The 17,056-nt window shown below is 38.2% G+C and overlaps 1 protein-coding gene across 5 annotated transcripts in view; it reads right to left on the reverse strand.

Moving 5' to 3' along the window:
* CSMD3 (CUB and Sushi multiple domains 3) overlaps positions 1–17,056 on the reverse strand; it is a 1,109,294-nt gene that overhangs the window by 228,467 nt on the left and 863,771 nt on the right. For all 5 annotated transcript variants that reach the window (XM_084749143.1, XM_084749142.1, XM_084749141.1 and 2 more), the window contains one exon: positions 9,139–9,255. In XM_084749143.1, the coding sequence (XP_084605269.1) occupies positions 9,139–9,255 (117 nt within the window). The remainder of the gene's footprint in view (positions 1–9,138; positions 9,256–17,056) is intronic.

Here is a 17,056-nt window from a genome sequence, read left to right on the forward strand (position 1 = left end):
ACTAACCAGACCACTGCAATGGCTACCACAATGTAGCAAGAATATAACCATCTCCAATTTCTTGTGAAGCACAGGTCACGAAGTCATACTTTATAATATCATCCTACAAGATTCCTCATTTCCTATAATCATTTAAGACATTCTGGTAGTCACAAAAGTGTTCACCAGAAAAAGAGAGGTTCCATTGCCTAACACATAAGGACCCACTGTCTCAAATTCTGAGAATTTTACTGTAATTCAAAGACTATATCACCCCCGTGTACCATCGGAACCCAAAATTGATCCTGAAACGAAAACCATTATGATATATTAGCCAAACCTATTCCCTTTCTCATGTCCCGTTAACATGTTGTGTAGCTTTTCATGTCCTCAGACTTTTTCAGGTTGTCAAAGCATTGCAGGAGGCCACCCTATTTGAGAACCTCTTTAACCTGAAGAGTACCTTGGCATAAATTGAGTGACCAGAGGAATATTGTTTGTATACTTTAGAGATTATGTGACCATTACTATCACATATGACTCTTATGTCTGGATGGATGCTACTTTATTACATTATTCTTGATGGCCTTAAGAACCAAGAGTCAGTATAAAAGGCTGAGTCATCATCAGTTTTTGTATGTTATGTTCTGGTAAACAATTAGTCTCACCTTTTAGCTTTACACACCCTGGGTTCATTGCCAAAGGTCTAGTCACATAATACTGTCAATGGTAGCTACCTTCCCTTGTACTAAGTTGATCTTTATCAGGTTGATATCTCTCGGCATGACTTTCTTTATAGACAGCAAATATATCATTCAGTCAATCAAAGCCACGCATATATCACTAAGACAGCAACGCAATTCACGTTGTCTGGTTTAGGTAGAAGTGTCTTTATCTGCTGAACCATCTTGCCAGGTCAATTTCTTTTTTCATTGCCATACAACAATAACAATACCCAAAACCAAACCAAGAAACAAACATACCCATTCTTATTTGTTGATATTAAAGCAATCACCACATTAGGATAAAGGGTTCTATTTAATTTGCTTAAAGTCTAAAAAGTAATGTTAAATAATAAAGGAAGATTTTGAGTAAGCATACATTTTATGAACATTATTTGCCATTATTAGATAAGTTCAACATTTTGAAAAATAATAATAATTGATTTTGATACAATAGTGGTAGTAAAAATTAACTGTCATATACTTTAAATAAAAGATATAAAAGGCTTTATTGATCTTCTTAAGAGTTTATCATTGCTGAAAACTTCACAACAGAAAAAAAAGTCAATAAAACGATTTACTGACCTAAGTAACATACAGAAAGAACTATAAAGCAATTTGCCACTAAAATATTGGAGAGATTACTGACAATAAATTGCTGAATTAAATAGAATGACAGGTAACTATAATATATATTACATAAACTATGCTGAGTAAAACAGGCCATTTTAAACTGCATATAGATTTATCACAAGGTAAATAACCCAATAAACATGTGAATTTTAAAGTGCTATATCCACAACTCAAACACTCTCATTTAAGCATAAAAAAACAAGGAAAGCTTTGCAGTTCTAAACCCCATTTACACAGATTCAAAAGACAAAATGGCCCCATACGTAATGCATGTGCACACGCGCAGTGATATGTATGCAGTTTAGTTCCTTTATAGGGTCAGTTACTTTCATTTTCAAACTCTTGAGTGTGCTTATATTTCCAATAGCCAGCTTTCACAGCATAACAGTTTATGCATAAAAGAGAAAGAGGTGTTACTGCAAGATCAGACTTTATATCACCATCATGTAATTACCCCAGCCCACAGGCCTTCAACTATTAAGATTGATCAATATAATCAGAATTAATGAGGCACTTGTCATCTAATTACAGCTTTTTCAATACAACACTGTGGTAAATTATTAAAATAAAAATGAAAACTTTAATACTGGGCCAGTGGGATGGCTTATCAGGTAAAACCACTGGCCACCTACACTGTGACCTAAGTTTGATCCCTAAAACCAACATGGTGGAAGAAGAAAACCAATTGTTGTAGCTGTGCTTTGACCAGAACATCTGTGCCCTGGTTTGTGTGCTTACACATCTAAACAAACACACTATAAATAGCTTCAAATAACCAAGTATATTGACTTATAAGCATATTAATTCTGTAATATAGGTCATGCCATAGAATAACAAGTTTCTGCAATAGAGGAGTGTCTGTGAAAAAAATAAATGTGTATATAACTGAAAGAAAGGAATGGAAGATGCTGAAAGCTACTTAAGTGTATTCAAAAGCCCCCAATAAAAACAAAACTGAAAACTTTTGGCTGGAGGTTGTATCATATCCTTGTTATTGAAAGGATGGGAGAAACAAGATAGCTTATGCTTTCTGGGCTGCATAGTGAGACCCTGACTCCAATGCTAGGAACAACAAAAAGAACCTATAGCAATGAAGGGAAGGCTTTGAACAATTAGATTGAAAAAAAAAACCCTTCAAGTTATTTAAAGGTTCATGAACTTGCCACATATGCAATGAAGGGACTGAACCAGTAATTGGTGCAGGTTAACTGGACAAAAGGATTTTATACCCATTTACTCACTTCATGGATATCTTCCTTCAAAAACTAGTCTAGAGATGTCATGTGCTATGAAATAAGAGTTGACAGGAGATCTTTTAGAAAACAAAACTATCTCTGAATCTGACCAAAAAATGATATCACTATAGACAATTATACTCAAAAATATTTTACATGTTAGGCTACTCCATACATTTTCAACCTAAATTTGTAGTCTCTGTACTGAATACCATCTATGTCACTTATGTTGTCACTAATATGTAGCTTTCTATTTTAAATGATGTTAATATAGCATGTACTCTACTGTTTTAAATATTGTCCCCCAAGCTTAAATCAAAACAGAAGGTCAGAATATAATCACTCATAGGACATGGTCTTGTCAGATTTAATTGGTTAAGAAGCTAGGTGATATCAAACTGATTTAAATGGGCCCTAAATCAGAAGTAGAGACAGACTGGACTTCATAAAAGGCCCTTTACATCGGTGCAACAACAGTTATTCAGCTTTCACTCCAAGAACCCAAGGGTTCCTTAGAGTTACCACAAGCTAGGAAGACGCACAGACAGGTTACTTCCCAAAGCCTGCAGGATGTGTGACGTTAGAACATCTTAATTTCAGATGCCTACCTTCTGGAACTAAGAATTAATTTCCAAAAATTTATTTATTTATTGACTTTACATCCAGAGTACAGCTCCCACTCCTCCCAGTCCCCCTCTTGCACACCCCTCCCCACATTCTCCCCTGCCTTCCTCAAAGAAGGGAACAGTCCCTTATGGGTACCAACCCTCCCTGGTACATTAAGTCACTGCAGAACTAGGTGCATCCCCTTCCACTGATGCCAGATAAGGCAGCCTGGTTAAGGAGAAAGGATCTAAACAGAGGCATCAGAGTCAAAGAGGGTGCCAGCTCCAGATGTTAGGGGACCCACATGACGACCAAGCTGCACATCTCCTACATATGTGCAAGGTGACCTAGGACCAGTCCTTGCATGCTCTTCGCTTCATGGTTCAGTCTCTCTGAGCCCCCCTGAGGCCAGGTTAGTTGGCTTGATGGGCCATGCTACAATCCACAGACCCAAAGACTGTAAGTTACAAGAAGGGCACAAGGGAGGCTGCTTGACTCTCACTCAGAAAGGGAAGTGGACAGAGGGAAGGAACTGTGTAGCTGAGAGGATGGGCAGGGTAGGACAGGCAGGGGTTAGGAGTATAGAGAGTGGGGTGGGGGGAGGTTTGAGAAGAGAAATCAGAGGTGAGGGGCATCTCTGGGACTTCCCAGAGACCTGGGATAGGGGAAGCTGCAGGAAGTCTATGGGGGTCACCCTAGCTGAGACTCCTAGCAGCATGGGATATGGAGCCTGAAGTGACCACTCTCTGTGGCCAGGCAGGACTTCCAGTGGGAGGATAAGAACACCAACCTACCCACAAAACATTTAACCCAAAATTTGTCCTGCCTACAAGATGTGCAGGGACAAAAATGGTGCAAAGGTTGAAGGAATGGCCAAACAAAGACTGGCCTTACTTGAGGTTCATCCCATGGAAGAGAAGCAATCCCTGACACTATTAATGCTGCTGGGCTATGCTTGTGGACTGGAGCCCAGCATAACCCCTCTTGGAGCCTAGCATAACTCTGCTGAGAGGCTTCATCCAGTAGCTGGTGGAAACAGATACAGAGAGGAGACCCACAACCAAACATTAGACAGAGCTCAGGGAGTGTTAGGATTCTGCTTCAGTCTGCCTACCTGTGATGTCATTGCCTACTACCTATGAAGGTGTGGCCCTGCCCAGGGCTATATAAAAGGACAGACTCTTCTCGTGGCCCACTCTCTCAACCCTCCCTTCCTCTTCCTCTTGCTCTCTCTCTACCTCTTCCTCTTCTTCTCTCCCCTTTCTTCCTCTGTCTCTGTCCTGTTTCTCTCTCTCTTTGCCAGGGACCAAAAGGCCTGAGGCCGACCCCCACCCATTCAGTATTTGCAGCAAACATCCTGCTGGGCCACTCATTAGGTATGCAAGGCATCCGGCTTAGTCCTGAGAAGACAGCGATCTGATCCTAAGATAACCACAGAGACATCCTGCTTTGTCTCACCTGGAAGACCCCTCCCCTTGCAAATGTTCCCGGGGCTCAACCCAGAAGATTTTGTACTTTTCCACTACTCTCCTTGCGTACCCCCGCCCTCACTAAAGCAGGTTTTAAAAAGCCTGCCATTACCTTCAATAAATGGCTCTTGACAAGCAACTGTTCGCTTGAGCTCTACGTCTCTCTCGCCCATTTCTTTAAATACAGGTTGCGACCCCCCTCGGCCCCCCAATAACTGACCAGCTGGACTGGTCGGTGGACTAGTTATCGTTACATGGACTAGTTTATCTCTTTTTCTGTGGTACCCCTCCCCTTTCCTTCTCTCCCCATGCTCAGTTAATAAATCTCATATATTGTAATATCTGGCATCTGGTACCTTATTATCTTATTGCCTTATGTCTTATATTTTTAATTATAAAAGGGAGGCCTATGGAAGAGTTGGGGGGAATGATGAGGGAGCCAGAGGGGCCAAGAATTCATTTTTACAGTTTTAAGCTACAAAATGTGTAGCACATAATTACAGTAGCCTTTGGATAGAGCGTTACAGTAGTAGCTTTACAGAGAATTTCACAGAAAGAATAAGATGGTGACCGAAGAGAAATCAAGGTCCAAAAACTGAGACAAATAATGGTTCTAATACACTATGTAAAAGTAATTTTGTGTATAAATGCTACTTAATGTAAAATATTCCTTTTCAGAAAAGTTTCTTGAATTCTACCTCCTTCATACCTAAATAATTTGTTTGCCAACTCCTCCAACTATAAAGTGTGTTTTTTCTCATTGAAATTTACAATAAAAATGTGAGTATCTTTTTACCTAAGAAGAAAAAACAAAACAAAACAAAAAACAACTCTTTGATTTCTGGATTGGTTTGTCAATGATACCATTTCTGTCTTATTTTCCAGCATACTATTGGAATAGATATTCACATTTACTGGCCAATCTTCCTAAAGCCACATTCCAGATCATCTGCTTTATTTATATCCTTATGTTCTGTTGTATGTTTGTATTAGTAAAACACATTTTTTCTTAGACCATGTTAAGAGTTTTGTCACCTTCTACAACATTTTACCTATACAGAAGTCATAATAGGATCTGGGCCCCATATTTTCTCACTTATTAATTCACAAATAACAAAGAAACCTTATGGTTAACAATTGAAAGAAGGAAAATTAAAATATGTTTTGCTCATAGTTGTTTTAAACATAGAGTGAAATAACTTAATATTATAAAATAAATGCAAAACACCAGTAAACTCTACTTAGCTGACCAAAAAAGTTTTTAAAATTTAAATAGAACTGGAACCCTAGATTCTAAATATTGCTATAGTGACATAAGAAATGAAGTTCAAATCAAAACCAATAAGATCCGCGGAAACAATATGAGCTTTCCATCTTCATACCCAGTGAAAGAGGAAGATAGGTAATTACTAGTAAACAGTCAGTTCTCAATAAACATAGTCAAATTATGCATATATTTATTCTATATGAATTCAATTGAATATCAGGCAAAAACAAATAAGGGAGGATGATCAGGTAAGACACAAGCCCTGGAAAGCACAGCAGCTCATTGGTGTTCTGTGAAACAACTGTCTTACTTTCTTACACTGAGGAAAAGCCGTCTCTTTAGGCTGAGTGAGAGATAATATGACATGTGTAGACTCATGGAGATGATCTTTTATGAATAACAGAATATTTTCACTTTTAATGTTTTCCTATGGTTTTCTCCAAGGGTAGCTATTTCACCGCCTCAACTCCAGTTCAAGAGGCAGGTGCAACAAATGAACTGAGTGCGTTTGACAGATAATGTGCTAAGAGATTTACAAGTCAAGTTCTGAGAGCATTCCCACATAAAAGAAATAAGAGAAGGAATGACCATAATTTGCAACAAATGACAGGAACAGAGGAAAAAAATGTGAGAACCGACATGTGATAAAATGATAGCAAAATGCAATAAGAAATAGCTCAGTGTGGCAATAGCGGGGAATTATAGCAAAGTGAGAATGAGAGGAGACAGAAGCAAAATAGGAATTTGATTTGTAGGGAACCGCTGACTATTGCTTAATCATCTCATACCAAAGAGCTAGAGGTACAGACGGGCAGGACGGCGTGCTCTGTTTGTGTTTAATTCCACCACTCCCTTCTCTCCCCTCTCGGTGTGCTCTGAGACACAGTTGGAAGAGCTGGGTGAGGCCATACTTGAAAATCTGTTCTCTATTTTTACAACTTAACATCGGATTTATTAACTAAGCAACACAAATAATTACACATATATTTTTTTAAGCCTTGTGAATTTGAAGAACTCGTTCAACTGGACCTGTAGGTCATTTGATTTGTTCAACTTTTTTTTTTTTTGAAGGGGAAGGTTACAAGGTTGGGAAGTGGTCCACGTAAATGTGAGTGTAAACCAAAGAGTGTCCAAGTGTTTGCCTTCTGCCTAGCATTTGCTCACACTACAAAGTGTAATTATAATATAACCGCATGCTAAACAGTTACTATCAGTATTTTAGAGATGAAGAGAAATAAGGCTGGGCTGAGATTGTTATTTGTCCAACAGCAACAATGAACACAAGCTGTTGAGCTGAACCTGAAGCCAGAAATCAGGCTCTAACTGGCACTCTCACACCCACTGTTGGTGAGCATGTTGTATAAGAAACCGTTTGGAAACGTCCACCTCTCTTCTTTTCATAGCTCTTTCTTGTTGACAGACTTTCCATTGATAAACAAAGAAACTGTGAAACATTCTCAAAGAGAAAAAGGGATGTAATTAGAACTCAACTGTTCACGTTTACATATAGTTTAGAATGAATAGAGGACATTTATAAAACAAAATTAATTTTATATTAATTGACTAAAATAACTTATTTTATCCACTGATAACTCGAGACTTGTTTTTCTAAATTAGGTTTAGAAACAGTTCATGTTTATCTCCATATGGCATTATTTTTAAGCTAAAAGGATTAAATTCAATTTACACTAATCTGCAAAAAATACTAACTATATTAATTAGGGATTTATTAAGTAATCACTATTTCAAGCATCAATTTGTCTGACTCTTGTGAAATGTACACAAACTACCGTCAAATACCTCCATGGTGAACATCATGTATACATGTCAGAAAACAAAGTGCCTAATTTTTCTCTTTCTTGTCCTTCTGGGTACAATCATTCACAGGATTCTATCAGCATGCACATAATATTTTTTCATCTTCTATTCATAAAATCCAGAAGGCAAAGGATGATCTTGGGCAAAACAAAACAAAACAAAACAAAACAAAACAAAACAAAAAAACCAAAACCAAAAACCCACAATGCCCACGAAGTCCCCTACTCCCATACAGGAGGATAATGTTCTTACTAAAAAGGTCATTCTCTTCAATATTGAAAAACTCAAACATGCTTAAATCGATCGGTATGCTGGGTTGAAGAAATACTTCTCTCCATACTGAAATTGACAGCTTGCTAATGCTACCATCCACAGTTCTATCACAATGATAAAATGAAAGGTTAAATATTTCCAGTATGATGGCCATGTTCTAGTTAAGTTGAGAGTCTGAGACTAATAGATTTAGAGTCAGGAAAGGAGAATGTATAGGTAGTATCTGGTTTTTAATAAATTGGACTGGAAACATCAGCCTATTTTATGTATCAGCAGCAGAAATATTAAGTTGTTATTCAACAGTGCCTACTGATAAAAAAATCCATGGTCTTCTGCTAGAGTACTGAGTCACTTAGACCCAGACGTTCATGACAGCCACAGCAAAGCCTTTGCCATCCAGCACAATCCTGTCAATCTAAATTTCGGGAGTTTAGGCACTTTCAGCCACTCTCCCACTCTTTGCTGCTCATTAAATTTCTCTTGTCTACCCATGCATGAACAGAGCTTAATCTGGGACAAATCCAGCTGGATCTCAGATCTAAAACCTTTATAAGCCCCCCAGGTAACTTCTAAGACCCACAATCAATCACGGGGATATTGAGACAGCAAAGGACACAGTATATTCTCAGTGCTAATATTGAAAAGCTTGTCAGATTAATGAGAGGATCTGAAATGTTCTTTGTTGTCATTTTATAGGTGTTGTGCTAGAAATTAGGTTTATTAAACCAAAACATTTTCACTCTGGAAATGTGTTAATAAATTATAAGCATGATATGTTATGTGTTTGAGTTTATGTGTAAATTGCATAGCAGATTTTGCTCTCTGCTCCAGTAGTAATTTCTCATTTTATGAAATCCCAATATGAAGGCACTTGCAAGGTTACTGGATGTTCTTATTTTTAAAAATTAAAAAACAATCCTGTTTTCATTTTTGTATTGTTGTTCACCTGTATACTTGACTGTTGATTCAGATGAAATAAAATGACCTCAATTTTATCACAAAGCTACCACCTAAACAATTACAAAGGAAAGCACTTTGTGAGCAGATAATCTCATGGAAAAATTTAAAATACCATGTAATGAAAATCAAGCATGTCTAGATATAGAAGAAGGCATGATGACATGAATCTTACTTACCAAACTCCTTGGGAACTGCTATAGAATAAACACAATTGTGTTCCACACTGTAATTTTTCGGGTAGTTTGGTGATAACACAGTGCCTTCTGAACCCGTTGAACGACTTCCACAAGGTGCTGTTAAATAAGAACATGATAAAGTGTAATTTTCAAAAAACATCCAAATGTTTAAAACAGGAATATTTTCTCGATATATACAAAACTGGTTACTAAGTTTTCAACTCTAAAATGTTATTTTCCTTACTTATACAAGTCTCTTCACTGTTAAATATTAAAAAAATAAAGTATGTATAAAACTTTATAAGCATTGAAATTTATTGTCTTCTAATACAAAGAAATAAATAGTAATAATGTTGGCCTTTTGTTTATTAACTGTAAAATTAAAAATATCATTGAAAAGAGACAGTACATATGCACATAGGGAAGCTCCCAGGTACTGAAGAGTTACTCAGAGTTCACTGCACTTATCCTGCTGGCAATTTAATTATTTCTATACATGGGTATGAATGGTTTTACAAATACATTTCCTTACTCTAATCCAGTGGTTCTCAAACTGTGGGTCACGTATAAGATCTTTGCAATTCTTAACAGTAGCAAAATTATAGTTATGAAGCAGCAACATAATAATTTTATGTTTGGGGGTTACAGGAACATGAGGAACTGTAGTAAAGGGCGGCATCATTGGAAAGGTCGAGAACCACTGCACTAAGCATTGCCTTTCCTTTCCAATCTTTATCTACTTTGATGTCAGACAAGTTGATGGTGTCTGGGCACCGACTCTTTTGCTACCTTAGACACAAAGTTCACAAAAAAATGAAGCTTAAACCTTCTGGTAAGTTAGGAGAAAGGGATCCTGCCATATAAAACCCCAAAGATCCACCGGGATTCCTGCAGAGGATGTACTGATTTGTGGTCTCCTACACAGAGAAATTTAAGATGCTGCTAAATACTCCTAAGTCCAGAGGAGGTGTTATTCTTTTTTTTTTAAATGTCAAAAGGCATTTATTTCATTTTATTTTTTACATTTCTCTTTTTCCATTTTTATTAATTTATTCATATTACCTCTCAGTTGTTAGCCCATCCCTTGTATTCTCCCATTCCTCTCTCCCTCCCTCCTGCTTCCCCCCCCCCACTCCTCTCCCCTATGTCTGTGACTGAGGGGGACCTCCTCCCCCTGTATATGCTCATAGGGTATTGAGTCTCTTCTTGGTGACCTATTATCCTTCCTCTGAGTGCCACCAGGCGTCCCAATCCAAGGGACATGGTCAAATATGGGGCACCAGAGGAGGCGCTATTCTTTTTTTTTTTTTTTTTTTTTTTTTTAGTTTGAATCATTTTTTATTTTTATTTTTATTTATTTATTTTTTTTTATTAATTTATTCTTGTTACATCTCAATGGTTATCCCGTCCCTTGTATCCTCCCATTCTTCCCTCCCTCCCATTTTCCCCTTATTCCCCTCCCCTATGACAGTTCCTGAGGGGGATTACCTCCCCCTCTATATGATCATAGGGTATCAAGTCTCTTCTTGGTAACCTGCTGTCCTTCCTCTGAGTGCCATCAGGTCTCCCCATCCAGGGGACATGGTCAGAGGTGTGGCACCAGAGTGTGTGAGAACGTAATATCCCACTCTCCACTTTACTGTGGAGAGTGTTCTGTCCATTGTCTAGATCTGGGTAGGGGTTTAAGGTTTACCGCCTGTATTGTCCTTGTCTGGTGCCTAGTTTGAGTGGGACCCCTGTGCCCAAATCTGCCTATCATAATGTTCTACTTGTAGGCTCCTAGGACCCTCTGGGTCCTTCTACTTTGCCTTTCTCTCATGAATCTCACATCTAGAGTCCCACTAGAATGTCCTCTCCTCTGTCTCTGTTTCCTGGTAAGTGAAGGCTTTCGTGGGACATGCCCGTTGGGCTAATATGCAGATATAAGTGAGTATATACCATTTGAGTCTTTCTGCTTCTGAGTTAACTCACTCATTATGATCATTTCTAGCTCAATCCATTTATCCACAAATTTTGGGAATTCCTTGTTTTTAATAGCTGAATAGTATTCCATAGTGTATATGTACCACAGTTTCTTTATCCATTCTTCTACTGAGGGACACTTAGGCTGTTTCCATGTTCTGGCTATTATGAATAGGGCTGCTATGAACATGGTTGAGCAAATTTTCTTGCTGTGTGCTGGAGCATCTTCTGGGTATATTCCAAGGAGTGGAATAGCTGGGTCCTGAGGAAGCCCTATTCCCATTTTTCTGAGATAGCACCAGATAGATTTCCAAAGTGGTTGTACTAGTTTGCATTCCCACCAGCAATGAAGGAGTGTTCCTCTCTCCCTAAATCACTTAGAAGAAAAAGTGGGGAAGAGCCTGGAACATATTGGCACAGGAGACAACTTCCTGAACAGAACACCAACAGCCCAGGCATTAATGTCAACAATTAATAAATGGGACCTCATGAGGCTGAAAAGCTTCTGTAAGGCAGATGACACCGTAAAGAGTACAAAGTGACAGTCTACAGACTGGGAAAAGATCTTCACCAACCCCACATCTGACAAAGGTCTAATATCCAAAATATATAAAGAACTCAAGAAATTAAATACCACCAAACCAAATAACCCAATCGAGAAATGGGGCATGGAACTAAACAGAGAATTCTCAACAGAGGAATATCAAATGGCTGAGAAACACTTAAAGAAATGCTCAACCTCCTTAATCATCAGGGAAATGCAAATCAAAACAACGCTGAGATTCCATCTTACACCCATCAGAATGGCTAAGATCAAAAATTCAAGCGACACCACATGCTGGCTAGGAGGCGCTATTCTTTAAGCAAAGAAACAACTTAGAAAACTATGTACAACAAGGAACAAAATTGGCAAAAAAAAAAAAAAGAGGACAAAGATTACACCAAAGGTTCTTTGTTAGGTAGAAGAAACCTATAAAGTATCTTGCAGGCAGAAGGAAAAGAAAGTTCCACTAAAAAATGGCTTTGAAGTGCTAAATGTTACATAGCAATTAATATTGGGAAAAGGGAAACCTGTGGTCTGTTCTGTGAATAGGTGAGTTTCTTATCTATGGCCATGGTTTCTTTACGGAGAGAGTTTTCCGAAATACATGCTCTCAGAGGCCCTGTCTTCTGGGCCTTTTCATAGTGATTTTAACAATTGATGGATCTTTGCTAAGTAAGAATTGTTGTCTTTTCTCTGGCATGGAGCCATCCCGCTTACACGAAAATTGAGCACTGGCCAGCAGATTCATGGCAAGTGTTTCAAGGAGTGGGGCTTCTCAGGGAAAGAATATGGGCTTGTCAAAAAAAGGTATTTTCTCCCATCTATTTCATTATTGAAGCCTATCAGTCTGATTCTTTTTGGTCTGGCTTCACTTATGTAGTTATTTAAGATGTTTGAAAACAAACTTCTTGGAAGACAAGAATGCTACAGGAAATGTGAACAGTTGCTATGTAGCTCAAGATTTCAGAGGTGCATGGAAAACTGAGAAGGTAGCTTTTTATTGTTTTGTTTTGTTTTATTTTTCTTTCAAGAGTCTGCCAGTCCTAGGAATCTGAGTGAGGCTCAATTGAAAACAAATGAACTACTTTGTTTGGAAGATAAATGGTGAGAGAGGAAAGCATTCAGAATGGTACTGTGAGGGCAGCTGGAATTATTAAAAAGATCTAAAGCTTTCCGCACTACACCGGGCCAACAGGAAAGATGCTCACAGAAGCTTTATCAACTTCAGGCTAAGGGGCCAAGTTACAACTCTAACTTGCAACAGAACTTGGCAGTGTTGTCCAAGTGATGGTAGATTTGCTGGCCTTGTTACAGAGAAAAAGTAAAGCCAGGCTGTGTGTGGCAGGCTTGGATCCATGCAAGAAATCCAATTACGCTATATGGTGAAGCTGTGAAGTAAAACTTAGGGGGAATCAAAAAATATTGGAGATTCCGGGACTAGGTCACTCATATCTGCCAGGGAACCTACCAAAATGGAGAAAATGTAAGACAGAGGACAGTTACCATATTTTCCAGCATATAAAATGACTTTTTAACCCCGAAAAATCCATGCTAAAGTTGGGGGTTGTTATTTACCTGCAGGTTGTTTCTCCTTGCTTCATATGTGTGACGCACATACAGTGGGGGTCGCCGAGGAGAATTCCCTGGCTCTGTGCAGGTAGTATGAAGCAGGGAGGGGCAAGCTGCACACATCTTCCTGTACCTTGAGGAGGAGAATGTGAGCGTGGATTGGCTCTCTACCAGAACCTGCCCATTTGACTTGAAGGGCTGCATGTCTTCCGGTAGCGGTTGCTGGTGGTGCACGCATTAAAGGGGCAGTGTAGGCTGGCACTGGCTGTCTGCCGACATTTAATAAACTGCCTCGCCGTCTGTGTCCTGCCTGCAAATAGCACATGCCCGAGTCTGCTGCACAGGATGCGCGTTGGCAGAGGGGTAGTTGTATACGGTGAGTATATGCCAAACTCTACGTTTTAACTGGAAAAGTTGGGGGTTATCTTATAAGCCCATCTGGAAAATACGAGGCCAACTAGAGGACTGAAGGTCCCAAAAATCTCTGACATACCCAACGGATTTCATCACAATTCTGTTTATTTGTTTGGTTTTTTGTTTGTTTCTTTGTTTCCAGACAGGGTTTCTCTGTGTAGCCTTGGCAGGCCTGGAATCGCTTTGTAGACCAGGTTGGCCTCGAACTAACAGAGATCTGCTTGCCTCTGCCTCCCCGAGTGCTAGGATTATAGGCATGAGATACTGGATACTTCATTATTTAGCATTTACTGTGCTAAATGTTGGTCTAATTATTCAGTGCTATCCCCTGATCCTTCCATTCTGGACTGGGAGTGTTTATTCTGTTCCATTGAATATTGAAATTATATAACTGCATTTTAATTTTGTAGAAGCCTTCCGTTAAAAGATTGTCCTGAGTTTCAGATGAGATATATACTTCAGACTTGTAAACCATTGGAATTTCTAAAGACTACGTAGACTCTTGATGTTGCATATTATTTTGAATTATAAAATGACTATACGTCTTTGTTGGTAGTGAGTAGAAGATTGTGATTACAAGTAATGTTTTTGGGTGTGAATTTGTCAAGAGGTGAATTTGTGAATGTTTATCTCAACTATCTATTTGATCATAATTAGATTATTGAATTGGGAAGACATACTCCCTGTGCTTGGATACTGGACTATATCCAAAGGAGAAATTGGGTGGAGCATACACCCTCATCTCCCCTTGCTTCCTGACTGACTAAGCAATGGGATCTGATGCCTCAGTCTCTTACTATTTGCTACTAATCTACCAGGATGGATTCTCCCTTGAATTCTGAGAAAAACTGTTTTTTCCTAATCTTTCTTTTCTCATGGTATTTTATCATAGCAATAGAAATTGTAACTAAGCGCAAGGTTTAGGTTTCATATTTTGAATTTGTTAATTCATGATTTGTTTTTATAAGTGTACAGTAGTACACTTAGGTGTTTCAATTACTGTGGCAGTTTGAATGTCTAATCTTTTTATATATTTCTTGTCAAACTTTAAAAAAGAAAGTAGTTTTTCTTTCTTTTTTTTCTTTCTTCTTTCTTTTTTTCTTTTTCTTTTTTCTTTTTTGGGTTTTTCGAGACAAGGTTTCTCTGTGTAGCCTTGCCTGTCCTGGACTTGCTTTGTAGACCAGGCTGGCCTCAAAGTCATAGTGATCTGCCTTCCTCTGCCCCCCGAGGGCTGGGAAGAAAATAATATTTTTAAACCAAACAACAGTTTTGTATTGACCAGGGTTATGATGGATTATTTCATCTATTTTTAAAATATTCAATAAAATACATTAAATAGTTGGAATTAAAAGAATAAATTTAGAACTTTTAAGAAACAATAAATTGATAGGATATCAATAACCAAAACAATTCCTTCTTTTCATCTCTCATATTTTGACATAAAAGTAGTCAGTTATTTTCTTATTTCAGTGCTGATAACCTTATTCTGCTGCTAATGCTACTAGTGAGAGAGTGTTTCCCCAAAAAAACCTATGTGCTATACATTTACTTTCTTTCTGACTTAAAGGTGTTCTAAGATTAAAATGATATTTTGAATATACATGGAAGGTGTTTTATTTTTATATTTGGGGAGTATAATGTATATGGTGTCTTTTAATTCAGTTTAGCTCTGTGACTAAGTTGTGAGGAACATGTGGTGTTCCATATTTCCTGTGCCTGTCAGCTTCGTTTTGTTTCATGTGTTGAATTTTGCATAATGCACATTAAGGAATTTGACTGAAAATTTTATTCATAAACATTAAGGTTCTCAACATGGATATATGGAGATGAATATGTATTTGATGCCCTATGGTCATAAATTACAGACCCTGTTAACTGGCAGTTCTCAACGTGTGAGTCTGCGACCCCTTTGGAAGTCAAAGACCCTGTCACAGGGGTCACCTAAGACCACTGGAAAATACAAATATTTACGTTATGATTCATAACAGTTCCAAAGTTACAGTTATTTAGTAGCAATGAAAATAATTTTCTTGTTGGTGGTTACTACAACATGAAGGACTGTGGTAAAGGGCCACAGCGTTAGGAAGGTTCTGAACCTCTGCTGTAAGCTTTCCTGGTAACCTTTGTTCTTTGTTTCTTTTAGTCATTATGACAAAATTCATAACCAATGAAGCTAAGTTTACATTGGTTGGCAATAATTGAGAAGTATGTGATTTTACAAATAGAAAATTGCTAACAGATTGAGCCCTAGTATAATTATCTGTTTTATGCTTACCCAATAAACATAGACTACACTGAATCTCCTAATATTTGTTTCTAGCATTTCTACATGTTCTTATTACATATTGAACATTTCAATTTCATCATAGTGGAGAAGTTGGGGAAATGGGAACTTTTGCTTTCTTTTGTCTTAATGATTAGAAGATAAAAAATATATGAAAACCCTTTCCTCCTTTTTAAAAGAAGTGCCCTTTTTCAGAAAAGACCTTATATTGTCTATAAGTCCTCAAACAGGAGGACTCACCTGCTCATCATTTTAAAATAAATCATGAAAGTATTTTGGTGCCATGCCATTAAACCCACTGAATCAGCTAAGTAGGGCTCACATTGGCTCATAGAGACTAAGGTGGCAAGCATGGGGCCTGCATGGGTGGGCATCTGGTCCTCTGTTCATACGCTGTAGCTGTTATTCTGGTGTTCCTGTGAGGCTCCTAACAGTGTGAGCAGGTGTCTTCGACTCTATTGCCTGCTCTGGGACTCTTATTCTTCCAAATTGGTTTCATTGTCCATCCTCCATGTGAGAGCTCTTGCCTTGTCTTACTGTATATGTTTTTGTCGTGTTTGGCTGTTGTCTCCTGGAGACCTGATTTTTTTCTGAAGAGGAAATGAAGGGAGGGGGGTTGATATGGGGGAGAGAGAAGGTTGGGGTAGCTCGGAGGAGAGCAGGCAGAGAGTACTATGGTTGGGGTGTATGGTATGTGGGAAAAAATCTATGTTCAATAAAAAGGTCACAGTTTTCTTATTAAATGCAGTAATGAGAAACAGAAACAAAATGTTCCATTTTTACATGATATTATGGTTTAGGTAACTCTGGATGTTTTCAAAACTCTTTGATGGTAGAAAACTGTTTTTTAGGTCGAATCATATAGGACCAGAATTCTCTAGCACACACTTAGCAAAATAACACACTGATGCTGCTGAAATGTGCCATCCTGGCAACTATCCTAATGTTTACATAGCTAATTATAATTAATCATTACTTTGCAGCACTGGAAAATTATACTTTGTGTGTACATACGGAGCCAAATTATTTTAGGGATTAAAAAAGTTAACATTCTTTTTCTAAAACCGACTGTTATTCTTCTTCCCTTTCCCTGGCTCAAGGTCAAAGAAAACCTTGCTTTGCCGTTTATATGCCAGGGCCTGTTA

Source organism: Acomys minous, assembly GCF_964271855.1.
Source record: "Acomys minous genome assembly, chromosome: 12".
In the NCBI taxonomy this organism is placed as follows: Eukaryota; Metazoa; Chordata; class Mammalia; order Rodentia; family Muridae; genus Acomys; species Acomys minous.